At 37.5% G+C, this 18,178-nt stretch overlaps 2 protein-coding genes across 2 annotated transcripts; both read right to left on the bottom strand.

The window, feature by feature from the left end:
- Positions 1-276: 276 nt before the first annotated feature.
- Positions 277-9,742, bottom strand: LOC103994727 (methionine S-methyltransferase-like). Its single transcript, XM_018830197.2, has 12 exons — positions 9,473-9,742; positions 7,994-8,187; positions 7,009-7,215; positions 6,490-6,585; positions 5,011-5,199; positions 4,603-4,791; positions 4,290-4,526; positions 3,889-4,023; positions 3,333-3,647; positions 2,811-2,990; positions 1,689-2,651; positions 277-1,096 (listed from the first exon to the last, which is right to left on the bottom strand). Exons 1-12 carry the CDS (start codon positions 9,699-9,701, stop codon positions 806-808), a joined length of 3,225 nt encoding a protein of 1,074 aa, XP_018685742.2. The 5' UTR covers positions 9,702-9,742; the 3' UTR covers positions 277-805.
- Positions 9,743-10,793: 1,051 nt separating this feature from the next.
- LOC135645231 (probable methyltransferase At1g29790) lies at positions 10,794-12,061 on the bottom strand. Its single transcript, XM_065163414.1, has one exon. The coding sequence runs from the start codon at positions 12,030-12,032 to the stop codon at positions 10,794-10,796; it is 1,239 nt and encodes a 412-aa protein (XP_065019486.1). The 5' UTR covers positions 12,033-12,061.
- Positions 12,062-18,178: the final 6,117 nt, after the last annotated feature.

The following is an 18,178-nucleotide window of genomic DNA, read 5'->3' as shown; positions in this document are numbered from 1 at the left end:
TGACATTTCCTTCATGCTTCGATCCATCCATCCTCTGGGGAGTGATTGTTGATGACTTGTTGGATTTTACCTGCATTCCACATGTTAAAATGACTGTCCACAGCCATATCAGTTTGCTGACCATAAACAAAACACCATAGACACTGATGTAACTTGTTTCTTCAATTCCTCATACATGAAGAAAGAACAAGAATATGATAAACCTGTTCAAGCTTATCAAACATAATCACTGGTTAGAAACAAAACATGAGAGCTAAAGTGTGATAGGGAAGTCAGATTAACTGGTGTCATCATGGAATTACTCAAGAATGATTTAATGCCATCAGTTTTAGAAGATACAGCTCAGAAACATTTCTCTCATCCCGGTAACATGTCAAAAACTGAAAACCAGCATAAAAATGGAAAATAAAGGAAAAAAGAAAGCTATTTCCTTTTTTTTTTCAAATCAAATCACCTTGGTAGGACCCAGAGACTATGCAATGAGCCGACGAGGTATTCCGAGGCAGATAAGCTAAGTATAACCATGTTAAAAATATCCAAAGGAAACTATTCATATCGGTCAGCTCCACAGATCGCACAGGAAGATCTGATGAACTTTTTGTGTTATATTATTTCTGCAACACTCATGTCGCATCCCATGGGAAAGGTAGTCATTCACTCTCAATTCTCAAGAACCAACTTCTTGAATTGAGTAATTTGTTGTAATGCCTGTTCGAACTTGGCATTTTCAAGAGCGAAAGTGAGACGGCAGTAATTTCTGCAACACTTTTAAGTCGCATCCCATGGGAAAGGTAGTCATTCATACTCAATTCTCAAGAACCAACTTCTTGAATTGAGTAATTTGTTGTAACGCCTGTTCAAACTTGGCATCTTCAAGAGCGAAAGTGAGACGGCAGTAGTTTGGAATTCCAGTCCATGATCCACTGTTAATGCACAGACCAGTAGCTCTTAGAACAGCTTGTCTGAAATTGGTCTCATCAAGCTTGGCCTCAAAGCCATCTAATTTAAGCATCTTCCCCAGATAAGCCGTCGGTTTAGCTACCATAGAAACACCACCGCAGCAGCGAACAACATCCCATCCGCAGCTTCCAAGTGTCTGTCAAAATGAATAAACAGTTAGATACATCAAGCAGTGAAGCCAGGATAAGTTTAAAAACCTACACAAAATGTGGAATCACCAATAGGAGATACAGTCAGCTCTGATGTACTGAAAAATTTTTGGCCAACCTTTGAAGCCCAGATCAGGAAGAACACATCATTGATCTAGTTCAAAGCAACAATGTTCATTTTTACTGATTAGAAATTTGTTCCCGAACAGGTAACCTCACTGGTATAAACTAGTATGATATATCGAGTTAAAGAGGAACATAAAAAGTTAGTGCTCTACATGTAGGAAAATATATATCCAAAGTATTGTCAAAACTTTAAAGTTCAAATGAAACTAGATAGTTGTCTTCATTTACAAACATTAAGTAGATTATCAACGAACAAATGATTAATAGACCTTCTAACCTTGTATAACTGAAAAAAAAAGTTAAATAATTTATGTATAATTTTCATCAAACACTTAAAGGTTGTCATTGGAGCTTGTAAGCGGTGAACTTTAGCTAGGATGATCTTGTCTAAACTTCTACACTATGGTCCTAAAAAACTGAACAAATGGAAATTATAAATGCATGCCAAAGTACCTTCATTAGGCGATCAGCATGACTCCTTAGAACATCTTTCTGTTCATCCATGACTTGAGAGAACTGTCGACACTTCTGGTTTCGAAGACTCAATAACTTTTTGATAGCATATTTGACTGTGTTGTGTGGTCTGTCCAAACTTGGTAGGGTAGAAAATGCATCAATTAAAGTTGGGTCATTCAGGATCAAGAATCCAAACTCAAGACCTCCGGTGAGCAACTCAAATGACAACCCACCAAGCAGAGACACACAGAAAGATGAGTTGGTGCATGCAATTGAAGAAAGACAACTTTTCAAATCCCATCCACCCCAACCATCTGTGTGGAACTCTAGACCTGAGAAAGAAGTATCAATTACCACCCTGGCTCCGAACTTACCACAGACAGCAAGTATTTCACTGATCTCTTTGTTGCTATATAACAAGCCTGTTGGATTAACAGTGGGACCAGATATGTACAACCATGGCTTTCTTAGAGTCCCCAGCAAACTTGCAAGTGCATCTGGAACAAGCTTAAAACCTGTTTCTGATTTTGTTGGTACTGTCACAATGTTTGCATTCATGAACTTGGACGCAGAGACATAATGACCATTTGTGCCTGAGGGGAAAATGAAGGTGCCCTTTTCCTGAATGCAGCAAAGTATTAGCTTGTTTAAAAGGGCTAAATGAGAATTTGCAAAAATGAATTCTGAAGAGCCACCACAAGGGAACCCATAACTATTCATAGCTAGCTGCTGAATTCCAAAACGAACATCAGTTTCAGACTCAACCATCTTTTGCCTTGCAAAGCTCTCAAATATGGATGCTTTTACAGTTGAAGGTATTGGCAAGAAGCTTCGAGTTACATCCATGTGAATCAGTGAATTGTCCTGATCCATAATGAAAAGCTCGGCATTGTTTAGTGCAGAAACAGCTGAACTTGTAAATCCTATCAACTTAGCTGAGTTTCTGTCAGCACCTTCTCTCTGCACGGTGACCGTAAAAATTAAGCAGATAAGCAGAAGATTACAAATATATACTTTCAAGTTCTTGCAAGAATCATCATGAATGTTATAACAGGCATGCTTGTGTGCGTGCTGGAGAGAGAGAGAGAGAGAGGGATGGGGGGTGTAGGGGGAAGGAACCTCTGCAGGTAGATGACGATCAGCTAGCTGAAATGCAAGCAACTCATGGAACAGACAACCATAGTAATATTGACTAAATAATGCTGTATTCCCTTCCAGTAACTCCACTGTCTTTGACAATATTGTGTAGACAGCCTCATCTTCAGATATGACAAAGGCCACTTCCAAATCAGAATAAACCTGAGAAGAAAGTTTAATTTCACCATTCAAAAAGCCATCAACACTTGGTTTAGTGCTTTAATTTCAACTGCTACTTTGGAGATCTGTCATAAAGAAAGATATATGACATGACAAACTATATAAGAAAAATTTCATCAATCAGGCCCTATACTGAGTGTCAGATATTCGGATAAACTTTCTCTTGACTAAAAAACTTTTCTAAAGCAATTATTTTGCTCTTAGGCTTCCCACTGAGCCAAGGAGCATATGTAAGAACAACAAAATCCACATTTATAATTGTTTTCCATCCCCATATGTATGAAACATTAGATATCAAGGATACTTGGATAAGAGGCTATCTACCTGATTTTTAACTAGTCCACACAGGACAGCTGCATGTGATGGCAGACTCTTTCCAGCAAGATACTTCAGTACCCCATTGGATCCAGGAAGGCTAGAAAGCTCAAAGTGGTTTGATATATCCAAGAAAAGGCGGGTGCCAAGCTCTCTTGTAGTGGTCAATAAGTTCTCAAATGCAGAACTTGTGATGGCCTCAAAATGAGGCATGCCAGTTATAACAACTTGTGGTTTCAGTTTCCGTATCAATTCAATCATCAGGTCTGATTGGTGCGGCGCCTCAATTACAGTAATGATATCTTCAAGTTTATCATTAGTTCCCTGACAATTTAAAAAAAATCTCCTGTCATATGGCTGACATGAACAGTGACAGTTTATTCATCATTACTTTACAAGATATAGGAAAGTATGACAAAAGGTTAAATTGATACAGAATCACTCATGCTAGTATAAGCACAGAGAACTCCTAGTACAATCATAGCATATTTTAGGTTACAAACAGCACTTTTGCATGCACAACCATGTGAGTCAAGAGTGAGAGAGAGTAGCTGATGAACCATACCTCAATTGTCAAAGATGTCAACCACTGCTTGGGCAAGTTTCTGGTCAAATGTTCATCAACAATAGCAAGTCGTGGAGAAAAAAGTCGAAGAACATTCTCAATTGCCACAGATCTTGATGGGAACACTGTAACATTCTTGTAGACCAGAAAGAAAATATAAACTCAATATGACACCCTTTGTCCTTTTTGGAACAACACGAAATATAAAAACGGGACTCGATACACGACATCATATATGTCACTCTAATAACACAATATGATTCCATGACTTCAAATGTAAAATGTGATAGGATTTCCAAATTTCATTTGTAAAAACAGTGAGTGAGCATTTACATAATAAGCATGAATAGAAAATAAACTTCTTGCACTAGAAATGTGGAGTACATACTATAACTACTTACATCTGCACTTAGTGGAATGTGATGGTATACTTTCATAAATCCAGCTATAAGATTTCTGAAATGCATACTTCCAGCTGGCGGTTCATATGGAAGAAATGAATTTTCTTTCAATACACTAGCAAGATAAGCTAGAAATGGTATCTTTTCATCGGCAACAGAATCATCTTCAAATGATAGGTCCAAGGAGCTGCTAACCTCTTGAAATCCATTTCTTAAAAAGTCGAATATGATTTTCACCTTCCAACATACTACAAATTGTCAGTTACGTACACTACACAAATTTACCCTTGAAATAAAGAAACATATAATTTACCTGATTTGGTTGGCGAATTTGACAACTATAGACAGATAGGGCATGTGAGATACGACCACCGGACTTCACATATGCCCAAGCTGTTCGTGCACAAATAGGCTGATCACCAACAAGACCCATAAAAAATTCAAAGCGATGGTGGCTGTTCTTCTCAATTTCGACTAAAGCTGAAATATCTGTATCAGAAGCCTGCAACAATACATTTAAATAGGCTTAAATTAAAATTTCAGAATGATTTTGACCAAGAAAAATATGTCACACATGAAAATGATATAATATAAATCAAGTTGAGATTGAATGCATGGAACCCCCAAAAACAAGGATTTCAAGGGATGACTCAGGTATTCATGCACTTATTGAAGGAAAAGGATGGTCGGATTTATTCAAGAATTTTTTGACTCCAAATACCTGCATAATCTTTGTCTGCCAAAGCTTGGTGATGTTGAAACCACGACGCTCAAACAAACGTTTGCAAACACCTTGCCCTGGACGTCCTCCTATATTAAATATCATAAAACCCGTGGGTTTTATGACCTCAATCCCTTCCTCAACAGCACGTGCAATTAAACCCAGGCCAAATTGATCCTCAACAAAACCCTAGTTTAATTGTACTATTCAAGATTCAGAAATTATATTCAATATTCAGAAATTACAAAAGGATATGATCTATAGAAAACATATGATTCTGAATTAAAAATTAAATAACAAAAAGAAAAAATATATAACTCTACAATTTTGATTGCTGTTAGGCTTTCACTTAAGCAAGTGACAAGTAAATGATCAACTGAATTGAATCATACAGACACAAGACTATACAAGCCTATATGTTGCAAAGTCAATGTCATTTAGAACTAGGAAGATATAAATGAATGGATTTAGAACTGTTTGTTAATTCTAGTATTTATATCAAAACAATATTGGCCAAAAGATACAAAGTACTTCAAATGCTAATTACTGGACAAAAGGACTGCTATGAACCATGAATCATGGTCAGTTCAAAATGATTGTCATACCTAGCAAGGACTAATGCATGTCTGACACTTACCTGATATCCATTGGGTGGTTGAGAAAATATTTTGGATTCCTGTACTGTTAACACTTATTTACATCAATATATTGCATATATGCCAGATGTTTATATCATCTATGTAAGGCTCGACATAGTCAAATATTGACATTTGACAATATGTGCACAGATTGTTCTACTGATTTATTCGTCAACATTTGCATGTGTTTGCCTCACATATGAATGGTTGTTATGTTTCAGGTCAATTCAACATGATGACCAGAGATTGTTTTTACATTGTATAAAGTAAAAAAAATTAACATTTCTTTATACATTTTCTTTTGTTAAAAATCACTTTTGTTAGTCATTTGCCTCCCTGTTAAGTAGTTTGTATCATGCCTTCTTCCACCTTGTTAGTTTCTTCAAATGTGGCTATATGTGGAGTAACAGCAAAACCAAAATACATCTCTGCTTTCCAGATGGTGCATAAAAGAAGGTAAAATAATTTCACTGTAAGCAACTCAATGAGAAATTTATGTATTAAGCACAAATCTATGATTGATGATGCCAGACCTACATGCATCTGAAGTGAAAACATATGGATATATGATTTCCTGTCAGATAATGTAACATTACCAAATGATCAAGCTACTTAACATCCACAATAACATTTTTTTTCTTTGCGAATATAATACAAACAGGGAAAAAATTAGTTTTGAATATAGTAGAATACAGTCCAAGTTCCATGAGTGTAATCCTGCCGATACATATGCATATATATATATGTGTGTATATATATATATGTGTGTAGCAAATGCCACACAGTTAGTAAGCCTCAACAAAAAGAAGGAACAAGAAACACATGTAGCATGCATGACAACCTGAAGAGCACAATAGTTACTTAATGAGTATAAGAATTCCTCGCTTGCATTTTCGGTAATCAACTTCGACATGGCCTCTGGGTTTGGGTTGAGAATCTGACAAGCAATAAAATCAACCAAATTATTAAGTAAATAATAATTAATATGATCTATTGACAAAACAAATAAGTACAAGTACACATAAATCAGCAGATAAGAGTGTACTTGCTAATCACATTTATATTTAAGATTTGGAAAGTGAAATGTAATTGATTAATTTGAGGTTTCATTGCAAAACAAATTTCCATAGTAACTGAACAAATTTTTGAATGAGAATGAATAGAATAGAAGTTTAATTGACGAATTGATTTATAGTTCAGATTAGTCATGTGAGAACCAAGTATCCAACCAAATGAAAGAAAAGAGTGCACACATACGACCAAAATTTTTATGTAGATATGTTTTGGGTTTCCACGTGATATCTTGAAGAAAAAAATGCCATAATATTATTTTTCACAATACAAAAGCTTTGTTCAGTACCTGCGGAATGCATCCAACAATACGCTCTAGTTGTATATTATTTTTCCTGCAATAAGCTAGAAGATCTGATTCATGGAATTCCACCCTATCAAGCAGAGTTTTTCCTTCTCCATCATAAACAGGAGTTCCAGTCTCATCCAGTGCATTCAAGAACAAATTGATCCATGACACTTTGATAGCCCTTGGATTAATATCAAGCCCGTACACCTGGAGAACACAATGTTAGTCTATTGGTGGTTTCTAGGGATCAAATTCATGATAATTAATAAAAGAAATGAGAATATGAAGAAATTGGCACTTGCATTCCTAGGAAGCATAATTTAAATTGCCAAAATTGTTGTTCAAGTAACAATTACTTTGAAAACAAAAAAGGCCTATAAGATTATTCATGCAGTATAAGCATTAAAACAAAAATAAGGCAAAGTAAGAATCAAAGCTTATGAACATGTTATAACATGATATCCAGCACAAGAAGTTAGTTGCAGGTCAAGGAGAAAACACCATTTATGATTGAACAATTTGTGACTTCAACATTTCTGATTTGCCATAAAGTTTTTGGTACAGTTTATCTAAATTTCATCTATGCACTGATCTTCCAGTCCTCACATTGGCAAAGACCTTCAACGTTTATCTATGTATATGCATATTGCAGAGAATGACTTCTCCTATCAAACTTCACATTTTTTTCTTCTTTGTCCGGACGCTTCAAAGGTCAGATAAATTCAAGAAAGAATGTACCATTGTTGCACTAGAAAGAAATAAGTTTAGGATATCATATTTATAACACATAAGCTATAAGTCTAACGACATTAAAGAGTGCCAATATGAAGTTAGATGCATTATTTGGTTTTAAACTTTGCATGAAGCATGTAAGCAACCCATGCTCATATTTAATGACTTAAAGCTCACCATTTTTGATCCAATGAACCAAATTTTAGAGTTATATATAAAGTATGGAGATGAGTATTTGGGAACAAAATCAAACCTTTAAAGGGGACCATTTTTCAGCAAGTGCAATGGAAATCCATCCATTTCCACAGCCCAGCTCAGCAACCATCCTGTCCTTAAAAATGGTATCAGGATGACGATTTATGCCTTCGTAGAAAGTAAAAGACCAATCTTCTGGAATGAAAATGCTTGGGATCTCCAAAATAGTTATTTTCTTTCTCTTTTGGTAGCCTGTTAGGTAAGAAATTGTTGGATCAGCAATTGAGTAAACTGGGACATGAGAAGGAAAATAACTCTAACCCCGTTATCTAATTGGTAAGAAAAAGGAAAAAAACATGCTAGTAAACCAGATACTGTCCAGGAGGAAAGCGAAAAACTTTTAACAAGTAAAGAAACAAGTCTTACTAGACCACATTAGGATATACTGAACAAAATATATGCATCCATGTGGTAGCAATGAATTATTTAGAAATGACAAGCTAAATTGCGTGGTTGCAGTATAAATAAACGATTATCTTCTACCGTGTTGAAAGTCAAGATTATGATCCTGTTGTTTCAAGCTCTTTGTTGTTTCTATTCTTCCCTTAATTTTTGGTGCATCCAAAACTTAGTCATTATCAGAAAACTCCAACCAACAGGAGCTCCACAAAACAATAGAGCTCTTACCTTTTTATAAGGACTCATCCACCCAGTCACAATCAAGTGATCATTTGTTGAAAATGTCATCTTTTTCCCCATTTTCTTGTGACATCATGTCTATTGGAAGCCTGGACTTCAACATTAGCTCTTGCAGAACTGCTCAAACAGGTTATACTGGCAGAAGAATAAGGTTGACAAAAACTCACCACCAGGAAAAAAGGAAAAAATTTAAATATTGCAACTTTTTTGGTAATGGGGTAGTTTGGCTTACTGGAATACCAAAAACAGTTGGTCCTTCCGTTCTGAATTTGTTGTCATGTAAAGGTCATCAACCAAATAAGGCCACTGAAAGTAAACTAGTGCTTAGATAATAGCTGCAATTTGCATCCACTGGAAAAAGATTTTTGTAATAAAAAAATAAATTGATTGATGCTATCGAGGAACACCAACAACTCCTTATCATGAGGCAATGACACACATAATTGAGATCTCGATCCATTTCTTCACCTTCGTTTTATAATACTAAACCAGTTGGCAAGTTCAACCTTTGAATGAGAACAAAGTCGACATTGATGGACAATTCAAACTGGGATCATAAACACTCATTTTGTCGGACCAGCGACAAAATCAAAGAGAAATCCATCCTAATTTGACATCGACAAAATCCTAAAAATTCAATATCTAATGGAAACAGAAATGACATGTCAAATATTTATAGTGAATATCCATTGTGTGTGTCAATCAGATAAACAAAGGTTGGCGACAGAACGATCCTTACAAGAACAACACGAGCCTAAAAGGCCCAGAGTATTGCAGTTACCACTCCTATACAATAGCTTGATCAAAAGAGAAGCACAATAAGAAAAAGAAATCGGACCTTGGAAGTCGTGGAGGAGGACGTCGTGGATGCGGAAATGGTAAGTGTCGAAGCATCGATCGGCGTCGTCCTTGGACTGGAAGCGCTGCTGGAGGCGGGCGAGGAAGACGCGGGCGCCGGATCGTGTGTCGGGCTTCTCCAGCCTCTCCAGAAGGGATTTGATGGCCGCGTATGCGGCATCGCCCGACTTCTCGCACCCCCTCAGGAAATCATCCATCTCCTTCTCCATTGCAACTTCCTCTCTCTCTCTCTCTCTCTCTTGTTAACGTCGAAGCGAGCGGGGCTTGGTTGGTTTAAAAGCTGACGGAGCTGATGAGTGAGGAAAAAGGGAGAGGCGGGATCGGGTCGCCGTCCGTGGCGGTTAATCCGACGAAACAGGGGTTCCTGACTGCCGATGGAAGAACGAACGGTGGGATCCCCAGAGTATCGCGTCCTCGATAACTGAAAACGTTAGCGGGAACCTGATCCGCCTCGTGATTCGGAAAAAGTGGATCAAACGCTCAGTTATCCTCTGAATCCTAAGAAGAGCTACTGATGCGGCCGAGAGGCCACATATGTGGCAAAACTTTTGTTTCCACTCGTCCGCACGTTACCCGTCGTGTACTCGTCTGACGATGGAAGCGGGACCCACCGTCCACTTCGCAGTGCTTTCGTCACGGGGAGAAGAGGTGATGGAAGAAAGCACCGATGATCCTGACCGTCAGATCCCATCAAACTTGACCCAAAGGGGACGAGGGTCCACCCGTTGCCCTTTTGCGTGTGTCTACAGGTGGCGGGTCCCAGTGAACTCTAAGTCGGTAGGTCAGGTGGTTTTCTTCTTTTTTATTTTCATGGATATTATTTACTCTCATTCTAATAGTGTTATAAATATGATATCATAACAATATTCTATAGTTTTATTATTTGGGGTTGAATATTATCTTATATCTTATGCACATTGATAACACCACCATTGTCTCAGAGCAAACATTTAAAGGGTTTTAACTAAGATGATAACATTAAAATGATGTGCAAAATTAATATGAAAGATTAAAAAACTTAAATAAAAAATTAAAATACGATGAACTTAACGAAGTATATGAGTCTGTAAAAGATGCATGTAATTGATCCGTACTAAATGTCTCATAGAATATCTCTATCGATAGATGGACTCGAAGAGTGCGGAAATCTCTATATTTCGATTGCAAGCGGAGAAGTTTAATCTTTGATTATTCGTATCAAAGGTTCACAATCCTCAGCCGCACGATGGAAGCAACGTTTACGTGCTACTAATGACACTGCAATTTTGGAGGCGGCAGCCGTCTCATCGTCACCGACAGCATCAGGTCATGGGCTTCTCCAGCAGAGCGGAGAGGTACCACTCGTTCTTCCCGACCCCTCGGTCGAGCTTGCGGCCGGTCACCCACCGCAGCTTGTGAAACCCGACGCGCGCCAGCATGGGCACGTACGTCGTGTTGAGCTGCTCCCCGGCACAGAAGAAGTGGTCGAGCCAGAAGAGGCCGCCCGGCCGTAGCACCCGGTAGATGTCGAACAGCGCCAACTCCAGCGTCGCCTCCGGCATCCAGTTGCTGAGGACGTGCATGGAGTGCACCACGTCGAGCGTGTTGTCGAAGAAGGGCAGCCGGTGGGCTACGCTGATGTGCAGCGGGACCAAACCCCGCGACGCGATGAAGCTGTTGAAGGGCCCGTCGAAGTTCATGGTGCTCGACACCACCGTCACGTCGCGCTCCCTCATCCTCGCGGCGAACGTGCCGGACCCGCCGCCGATGTCCAGCCCGATCCGCACCGTCCCCGCCGGCCTCGTCGCCAGCACGCTGTCGATGCTGAAGTCCAGAACGCCGCCGCTGCTGTCCACCAGCCACCGGGACTTCTCCCGGCCCTTCAGATCGAAGCAGTCGTTGCAGTCGTAGGACTTGTCGGACCTCCCCCGCTTCACCAAGCAGCTGTAGTTCTTGCAGGTGTACGCGTCCCACACGACGCTGGTGTCCGGCGGGGTGGCCCAGAGGCTCTCCGGCAGCGGCGCTGGCTCCACGTACCCCTTGGGGGACTTGGGGTGGCACCGACGGCGGGGGAGCGGCTCGCAGCCCTTCAGCATCAGCCGCTGCGCGAAGACCTCGTCGCTGGGGCACTCCCCGCCGACTTCGTAGGTCATGTACCCGGCCAGCTCCTCCCGGAAACGCCGGCAGGCGGATCCTAGCGGCTGGAAAAGCTTGTCGGTGCCGAGGTTGCGGTTGTAGCCCAAGGGGAGCTTGTGGGGACCGACGACCAACTTCATCTCCCGGGGCAACTCGTCCGGCCATCCGTCCATGTCGTCGGAGGCCGCCTTGTCGCCATGCCCGCGGAAGAGAGTCTCCATGAAGCGTTGCAGCTGCGCGAGCTCCGACTTCGTGGATTTGAGTTCTCGCAGGAGGACGTCGGTGTCGCCGATGATAGGGCACATGCCGCCGGAGAAGAGGTAGACGGAGAGCAGGTTCGTCGAGACCAGGAGGAGGAGGATGCTCAGCTTCGATTGCGCCGGTCTCAGCGAACGCGAAGGCTTCCTCTCCTCAACGCTCCTCATCCCGATCTCTATACGTGAGCGAAGGAAGCGATGCCCCTCGTTACAGAGATCGAAAAATCTTTATGAGGCGACTCGACTCGACTCTTTTTGTCTGTCTTCTGCGGGTCAAAGCGTCGTCTCTCTGTTGCCTCCGTCAACGGCGGGGGCGAGCGGAAGTCGACGCTGTTCTCTTCCAACCCGGAAATCGGTGTGGAGCAGACCGCATTAGGCCGAGTTGATTCAGCCGATCGATCATAAACCAGAGAATGTCCACTCCGTGTCGGTCAACTTTGACTTTAAATTACATGACAAAATAGTCAAAACAATCTTCTTAATATGTCGGATTTGGTAATCGATTCGAGATATTGAAATTGATTCGATATGATTCCTTTATAATATAGACTGAACCTTTGTCCCAACCAATGCCTCATTTTGTGGCTCGAATTAATGCGACGGTGATTGATATGGCAATTCTTTTACGGAAAGATCGATATGATACAATCAGCCCAATTACAAAGCTTAAAGCCTCCATATAATTCCTAATTTATTCTTAATAAACGATGGATTCAGAAAACGAAAAGGCCAGTGGGGATATGTCAATTATGCACGTCTATTTGGTTGCATCTCATCGATCCATATATTGAATTGAAATCAAATACAAGGCATGGTTGGCATGTTCTCCACAATCACTAATGGAAGCTTCTTTCTTTCTAAATTTAATGAACATGGCAAATGAATGCTAATATGATATGATATAAATATTTAGATCCTTTATCATTTATTTTGTTCATATATTTCGAATTTAAATTGATTACACTTATTAAGTTTGGATCCAAAATTTTTTTATATCCTTTCTATGGGTTCATGTACTCACTATGGGTGGCCCGGCCCATCTTACGAATGGGTTTGACGGGTTATCGGGTCAATGTATATAACCTTATCTCTATCTTCGAAATCCTGATCATCTAGATCTAAAAAAATAAAAAATAAAATTATTATTCATAAAAAATAAATTTATATACATTATTTTTTCTTCAATTTTCTCATCATCCATAATCTTATATTTGAGACCATCTTTTCTTTCTCGAAATCATAACGATAAAAATTATTGCTTGTATTGTAGCATAGCCATCCATATTAAAATAGAGAAAAAAAATTTCACAATAAAAGGACTATCTTAATTATCATACACAAATTAAACCTCTATTTTTACAAATGATTAAAATATTTATATAGTAACAATTTAAATTAATATTACTTGTTTGTAAGAGCAAGACTATGTATGAGACTGAGAGAGGGTGGTGAATTGGGCATTTCAATGAGACCTAAAAATATACCTTGTGGAGCTATAGAAATGTTCATAAATGTGAAACCTTGAGTATAGATTGAATTGACAAAGGATGATACTATTCAAACAAATATTTTTCTTTATTATTCACCACTAACTTATTGGCACATTACTTTGGTCCCAAAAGGATATAAAAGACAACAATGACCCATCACATTTCCTCTATGTATATATATTTCTCAGACTTTGTCAAGTGAACTCATTTATTGCTTATTAATGCAATTCTTTCACCTGGTCAACCATGTCATACGAAACGGGGTGACAAGTTCTCCATCTTCTTCCCACATCATCTAATTATCTTATTCTTTTATATAAATATATGTATGTTAATGTTGTGGTTATGTCTAACATCATACTCAGCCTACTTTCCATGCCAATCACAATAAATAACCTATGGTTGACCTTCCTCCAAGATAATAATTATTGTTGTTGTCGTCATCATTGTTATTATTATTATCAAGATAATAATGAGAAGATGAAGATGAAGATGGAGAGGACTCTGAAACAACACAAATTGACATTTGTTTCACATCCCATAATAAGTGGAACACAATCCTACCATTTTTAGCTGTTAATTATAGGGTACTTATGAGCTTTTTATTTGCATATATCAGCTTATAGAACTGCATTAATTTATTAAATATTTTTCATAAATTATTTTCTCATTTGCTTCATTTTTTTTTCTCTATCTAAGAAATATTCTCATAAGTATTAATTGAAGCATTTTTTTCTTCATGTCGAGCCATATTATTCACTCAACCAAATGTCATTAAAAGAAAGATGACTACAAAATAAAATAACCATAACAATTAAAATATTCAAATTAGAGATAGAATGAGGTAAAATAATTAAACATAAAGTCTCTTCTTACTTATGAGGATAATTTTCAAATTATAAAAAGGAAGGAGATATGTTTTTTGGATTTTATACTTTCTTATTTTGATTTCACCTCTTCACGAAGAATCCGAGAAGCCTAATAAATAATACAAACATTAATATAAGTATTAGTCAGTAATAACAGATACCTACTGAGCAAGCATGAGAAAATAAGATCATGCTTGCAGATGTGCAAGTAGAGAAGTTTGCTTCAAGAAGAACATAGAAAAATAAAAGCCAAGTCAATCTTCCAATTTGAGACGTTGAATCAAGCCGAATGATAATTTCAAGAAGATTAAAAGAAGACTATGAGAAGACGAAGAGGAAGACTAAGATAAAGAAGAAATTTATAGGATGAAAGACAATCTAAGTCAATTACATAAATTATAGAATTTATACAAATCAAGAAATCATAAATCCTTTTGTATGGTAAGAATTAGGAGAATATTTAATATTTTTATGATTATAAAAATCATCATAATCAATCAGAAGACATGAGATCCTTTTACATAATAACTTTAACAAAGGCAATCCAATCTATGTGAACCCTAAGTTTCCTTAAGAATTTTGAGAGAGCTTTTGTATATGTGAGATTGAAAAATATTATTAATTATTCATGTCAGGCTCAACCACATGGCTTCACAAACCTTCTTGTTCTATTCAATGTCAATCCATCAAAAAAAAAAACAAACAACTTCTGCTTTCCCTATTGATTTACCCAATATAATTATGTGGATAGGAGAGAGAGAGAAGTGAAGAAGAACATATAGCATTGAGGTATGGTGCCATCATAATTATTATATGTAGATGCTCTTACTAACCCAATCAGCAACATTAAATATCTCCACAGCTAAGCATTAAAGTTTGGGACATCAGTTTCAGAATAATTATTTGTATTTTCTTTTATTTACTCAGTCAATAGTGTAGCTTTATGATGCCATTTTTTTAACAGTTAAAATGTATATGATTTGATTCATGGACTCTTTTTTGTTTTTATGACCCTAAGAGTTCCCCCCCTATAATGGCATCAAGACAAGACAAGTGAGTTCTTTATATACCATACACAAATTGAGAGATTTCTTTTTTTCTTGGCATCAAGACAAGTGATTTCTTTATATACCATATACAAGGAAAATAATATATATATATATATATATAAAAAAGAAGAGAAATAAAAATATAAATATAATATTCATTAGTTTCCAATCCAAAAAAACAAATTATGTTTTCCATGTTGATTTAGCTAATTATATATAATTATGTGGATCGGAGAGAGAGAAGGAAGTGAAGAACACATGGTGGGGATCAGCTCCTCCTCAGAATTAGCATTTATGTTTAGGAACCATCATATGAATCATAAATATTATGGGTTGATGCTCGTACCACCAGGCAGCAACATTGAAAGATCTTCACAACTTGGTATTGAAGTTTGGACCATGTATCAATTTCAAAATAATTATCCATATTTTCTCTTATTTACTCAGTCAACAGTGTAGCTTTTTATGATGTGATTGATGTTTATGGAGGCATGACACATGAATGGTATCAACCAAAAGTTGTCCCCTTGTGATAGCATCCAGACAAGTGAATTCTTTGTACATCATCCACAATCATCCACATGAAAGTTATGAGTGACAGTTGACTGACTTCTCTTGACCAAGAAAAGGCAGGAGGAAGAAAATAAATTTTTTTTGAACTATTCAAAAGTATTAAAAAAAACAAAAAATTGCTATAACTAATCAATTTATATATGTAAAACTTATTACCCACCACCAACTCACTAGATATAAATTATCAAAATATAAAAATAAAAAACTAGAGAATAAATTCTCCTATTCACTAATTATCCATAAATTAAGAAATAGAAAAATATAAAAGAAATACATCATAATTTCTTACAAGTCTATGTGTTCAAAAGCATGTCAACCATGCTTTTAGAGTCTATGCAGACTTAGAGGAGAACGAGATGATTTGGATAGGCTGCCTTGAGTCCATCCAAAATAATGTAACATTCAGATTATAAGGAATTTGCCGATAAGTAATTTTCACAATTAGCCAAAACATTATTGCCCCTTCGGTCAAAATATAATATACAAATTAGGCAAGGTGTGTGAGCAATTAGTGTTAGGAGGTGGGTGGGGGGAGGGGGTGTGGCGCGTGTAAGGGCGATTCTAATAGGGTTGAACAAAGATTGTTGAGTTGATTATGGTAGAAAGGAGAGGTGGGGGATGAGATCTCTCAAGAAGGGTCTTGGATTCAATCCTATCATTGATGAGCTCTACACCATATAGATCCGATTTGGTATTCACAGTTATAAAAATGATAATTATTTATGTTTCCATATGAGCATGTTATTAAGGAGTGAGAGAAATTTTTTAACCTAGATAGTAGACTTAACAAGATTAATATCTCTAACCGCTAGGCCTCTCTAAGCCTTTGGGTGAGTGATATAATCCTAACTTACGAGGGAAAGCTTGTTTTGTTTCGGTCCTTATTAAAAAAAAATATCTAGATAATTTAAAAATCTTAGATATGTTCTTGTTAGAGATCGAGGTGTATATCGGGTGTGTGGAGAGGCATGGCATTGATTATAAAGTTCATCGAAACAAATTTGTGAGGTTGAGAGAGCATGGTTCTATTTTAGCGATTAAATCTGATAAATTTTTTTTTGTACGAGTTGGTCTTAGAAGCAATTGGGAAGCCTGCAATGGTGTATATAGGCACCCAAGTAGTTTAATCGTTAGATCGTCTCTTTTATTCTAAGGGGGGGGGGGAGTTGGGGGACAAAGAATCTCTTTGTTTAATGTGAAAAATTTCTTGACAAAGAGTATGAGCTCCATAGAATAGTATATTTAATCAAGCTTAATAAGATCCAATTTAATCAAGATTAAATATTATTTACTTTTAAAGTTAAACATTATATGAGCAAGCTTATAGGCGATAGAGATATTATCATGTATGGACCTACTAGCAATAAAGCACATTGGTTTTGGTCAATCATTCTATTGAGATAAGATTTTAATTGATTATTTAGGATTTTAGAGAGCAGTTTATAAAGAAGTCGATCACATTGGAAAGGTTGGTGACCTTAATAATAAACATAAGATGGGTCTTGGTTTAAGAAGCAGGCATGATGTTATGAGTGTAGAAGCCATTAAAGTTTTTAAAAATAGAAGACCCTGAAATATTTTAATATTTTTTGTAGAATTCGATCATATATTCATCGGGGCTAGGGCTCTTTCCCTTACTCCATCCCTATGAGGGCAATGTGAATCTCCTTAAGGGAAAAGGAACTAGTAAGAGGGGAAATGACATTGAGCGTAAGGAGAGGATGTAGGAAAATCTAGGGGCGATATCACATGTGTAATGGAAGAATAGAAAATAAAATTTTCAGATTTTTCAAAAAAGGTGTTTGTCATCGTACGAAGATTTGCGCACAAAATCTGTGAAACTAAAAACTATGCATGAGTTAGTTGTATTACCTAGGGAGATTGTATATTCCTGAATCCCTATAGAATTGTAGGAGAGCATAAAAGAGGTCAAGCATCCTCTTCTTTAATTGTGATCTATACAACAGGACTACGACAACGTTCCTCCAATTGCTACCTAAAATCTCTATACCTGCTATCTATCTAAGGAGGAGAAAAGAAGAGAAGAATAGGAGGTGGCAACCAAAAACCTCTAGCCTATAAGCCATTGGTTCCCCCCTATTTATAGAGGTCTCTTATCAACTTAACCCTAATGGATCCTGCCTTATTGAGTATTAGATCTCCATCCAAGTACCCAAGCCTATTAGATTAGTAGACCTCTATCCAATAATCTTTCATTGGCTCTTATTAGATCTTATCCATATGATCCAATAATTCAAGAGCTTATTGGATATCCAATAAAATATGGGCTCCAGCGGATATCTCATATCTGAACCTCTACTCATCATAATACC

The sequence above is a fragment of the Musa acuminata genome, chromosome BXJ3-8 (genome assembly GCF_036884655.1).
Source record: "Musa acuminata AAA Group cultivar baxijiao chromosome BXJ3-8, Cavendish_Baxijiao_AAA, whole genome shotgun sequence".
Lineage (NCBI taxonomy): Eukaryota > Viridiplantae > Streptophyta > Magnoliopsida > Zingiberales > Musaceae > Musa > Musa acuminata.
Note: the sequence above shows the minus strand (reverse complement) of the source record. Positions and strands in the feature narration are given on the sequence as shown.

Coding starts and splice junctions, on each gene's coding strand:
- LOC103994727 (XM_018830197.2), bottom strand. CDS start 9,701: ATGGAGAAGGAGATGGATGATTTCCTGAGGGGGTGCGAGAAGTCGGGC. Junction 6,586..7,008: donor TTGTTGGATGCATTCCGCAG/GTACTGAACAAA, acceptor ATTGCTTGTCAG/ATTCTCAACCCAAACCCAGA. Junction 4,024..4,289: donor ACATTCCACTAAGTGCAGAT/GTAAGTAGTTAT, acceptor CTGGTCTACAAG/AATGTTACAGTGTTCCCATC.
- LOC135645231 (XM_065163414.1), bottom strand. CDS start 12,032: ATGAGGAGCGTTGAGGAGAGGAAGCCTTCGCGTTCGCTGAGACCGGCG.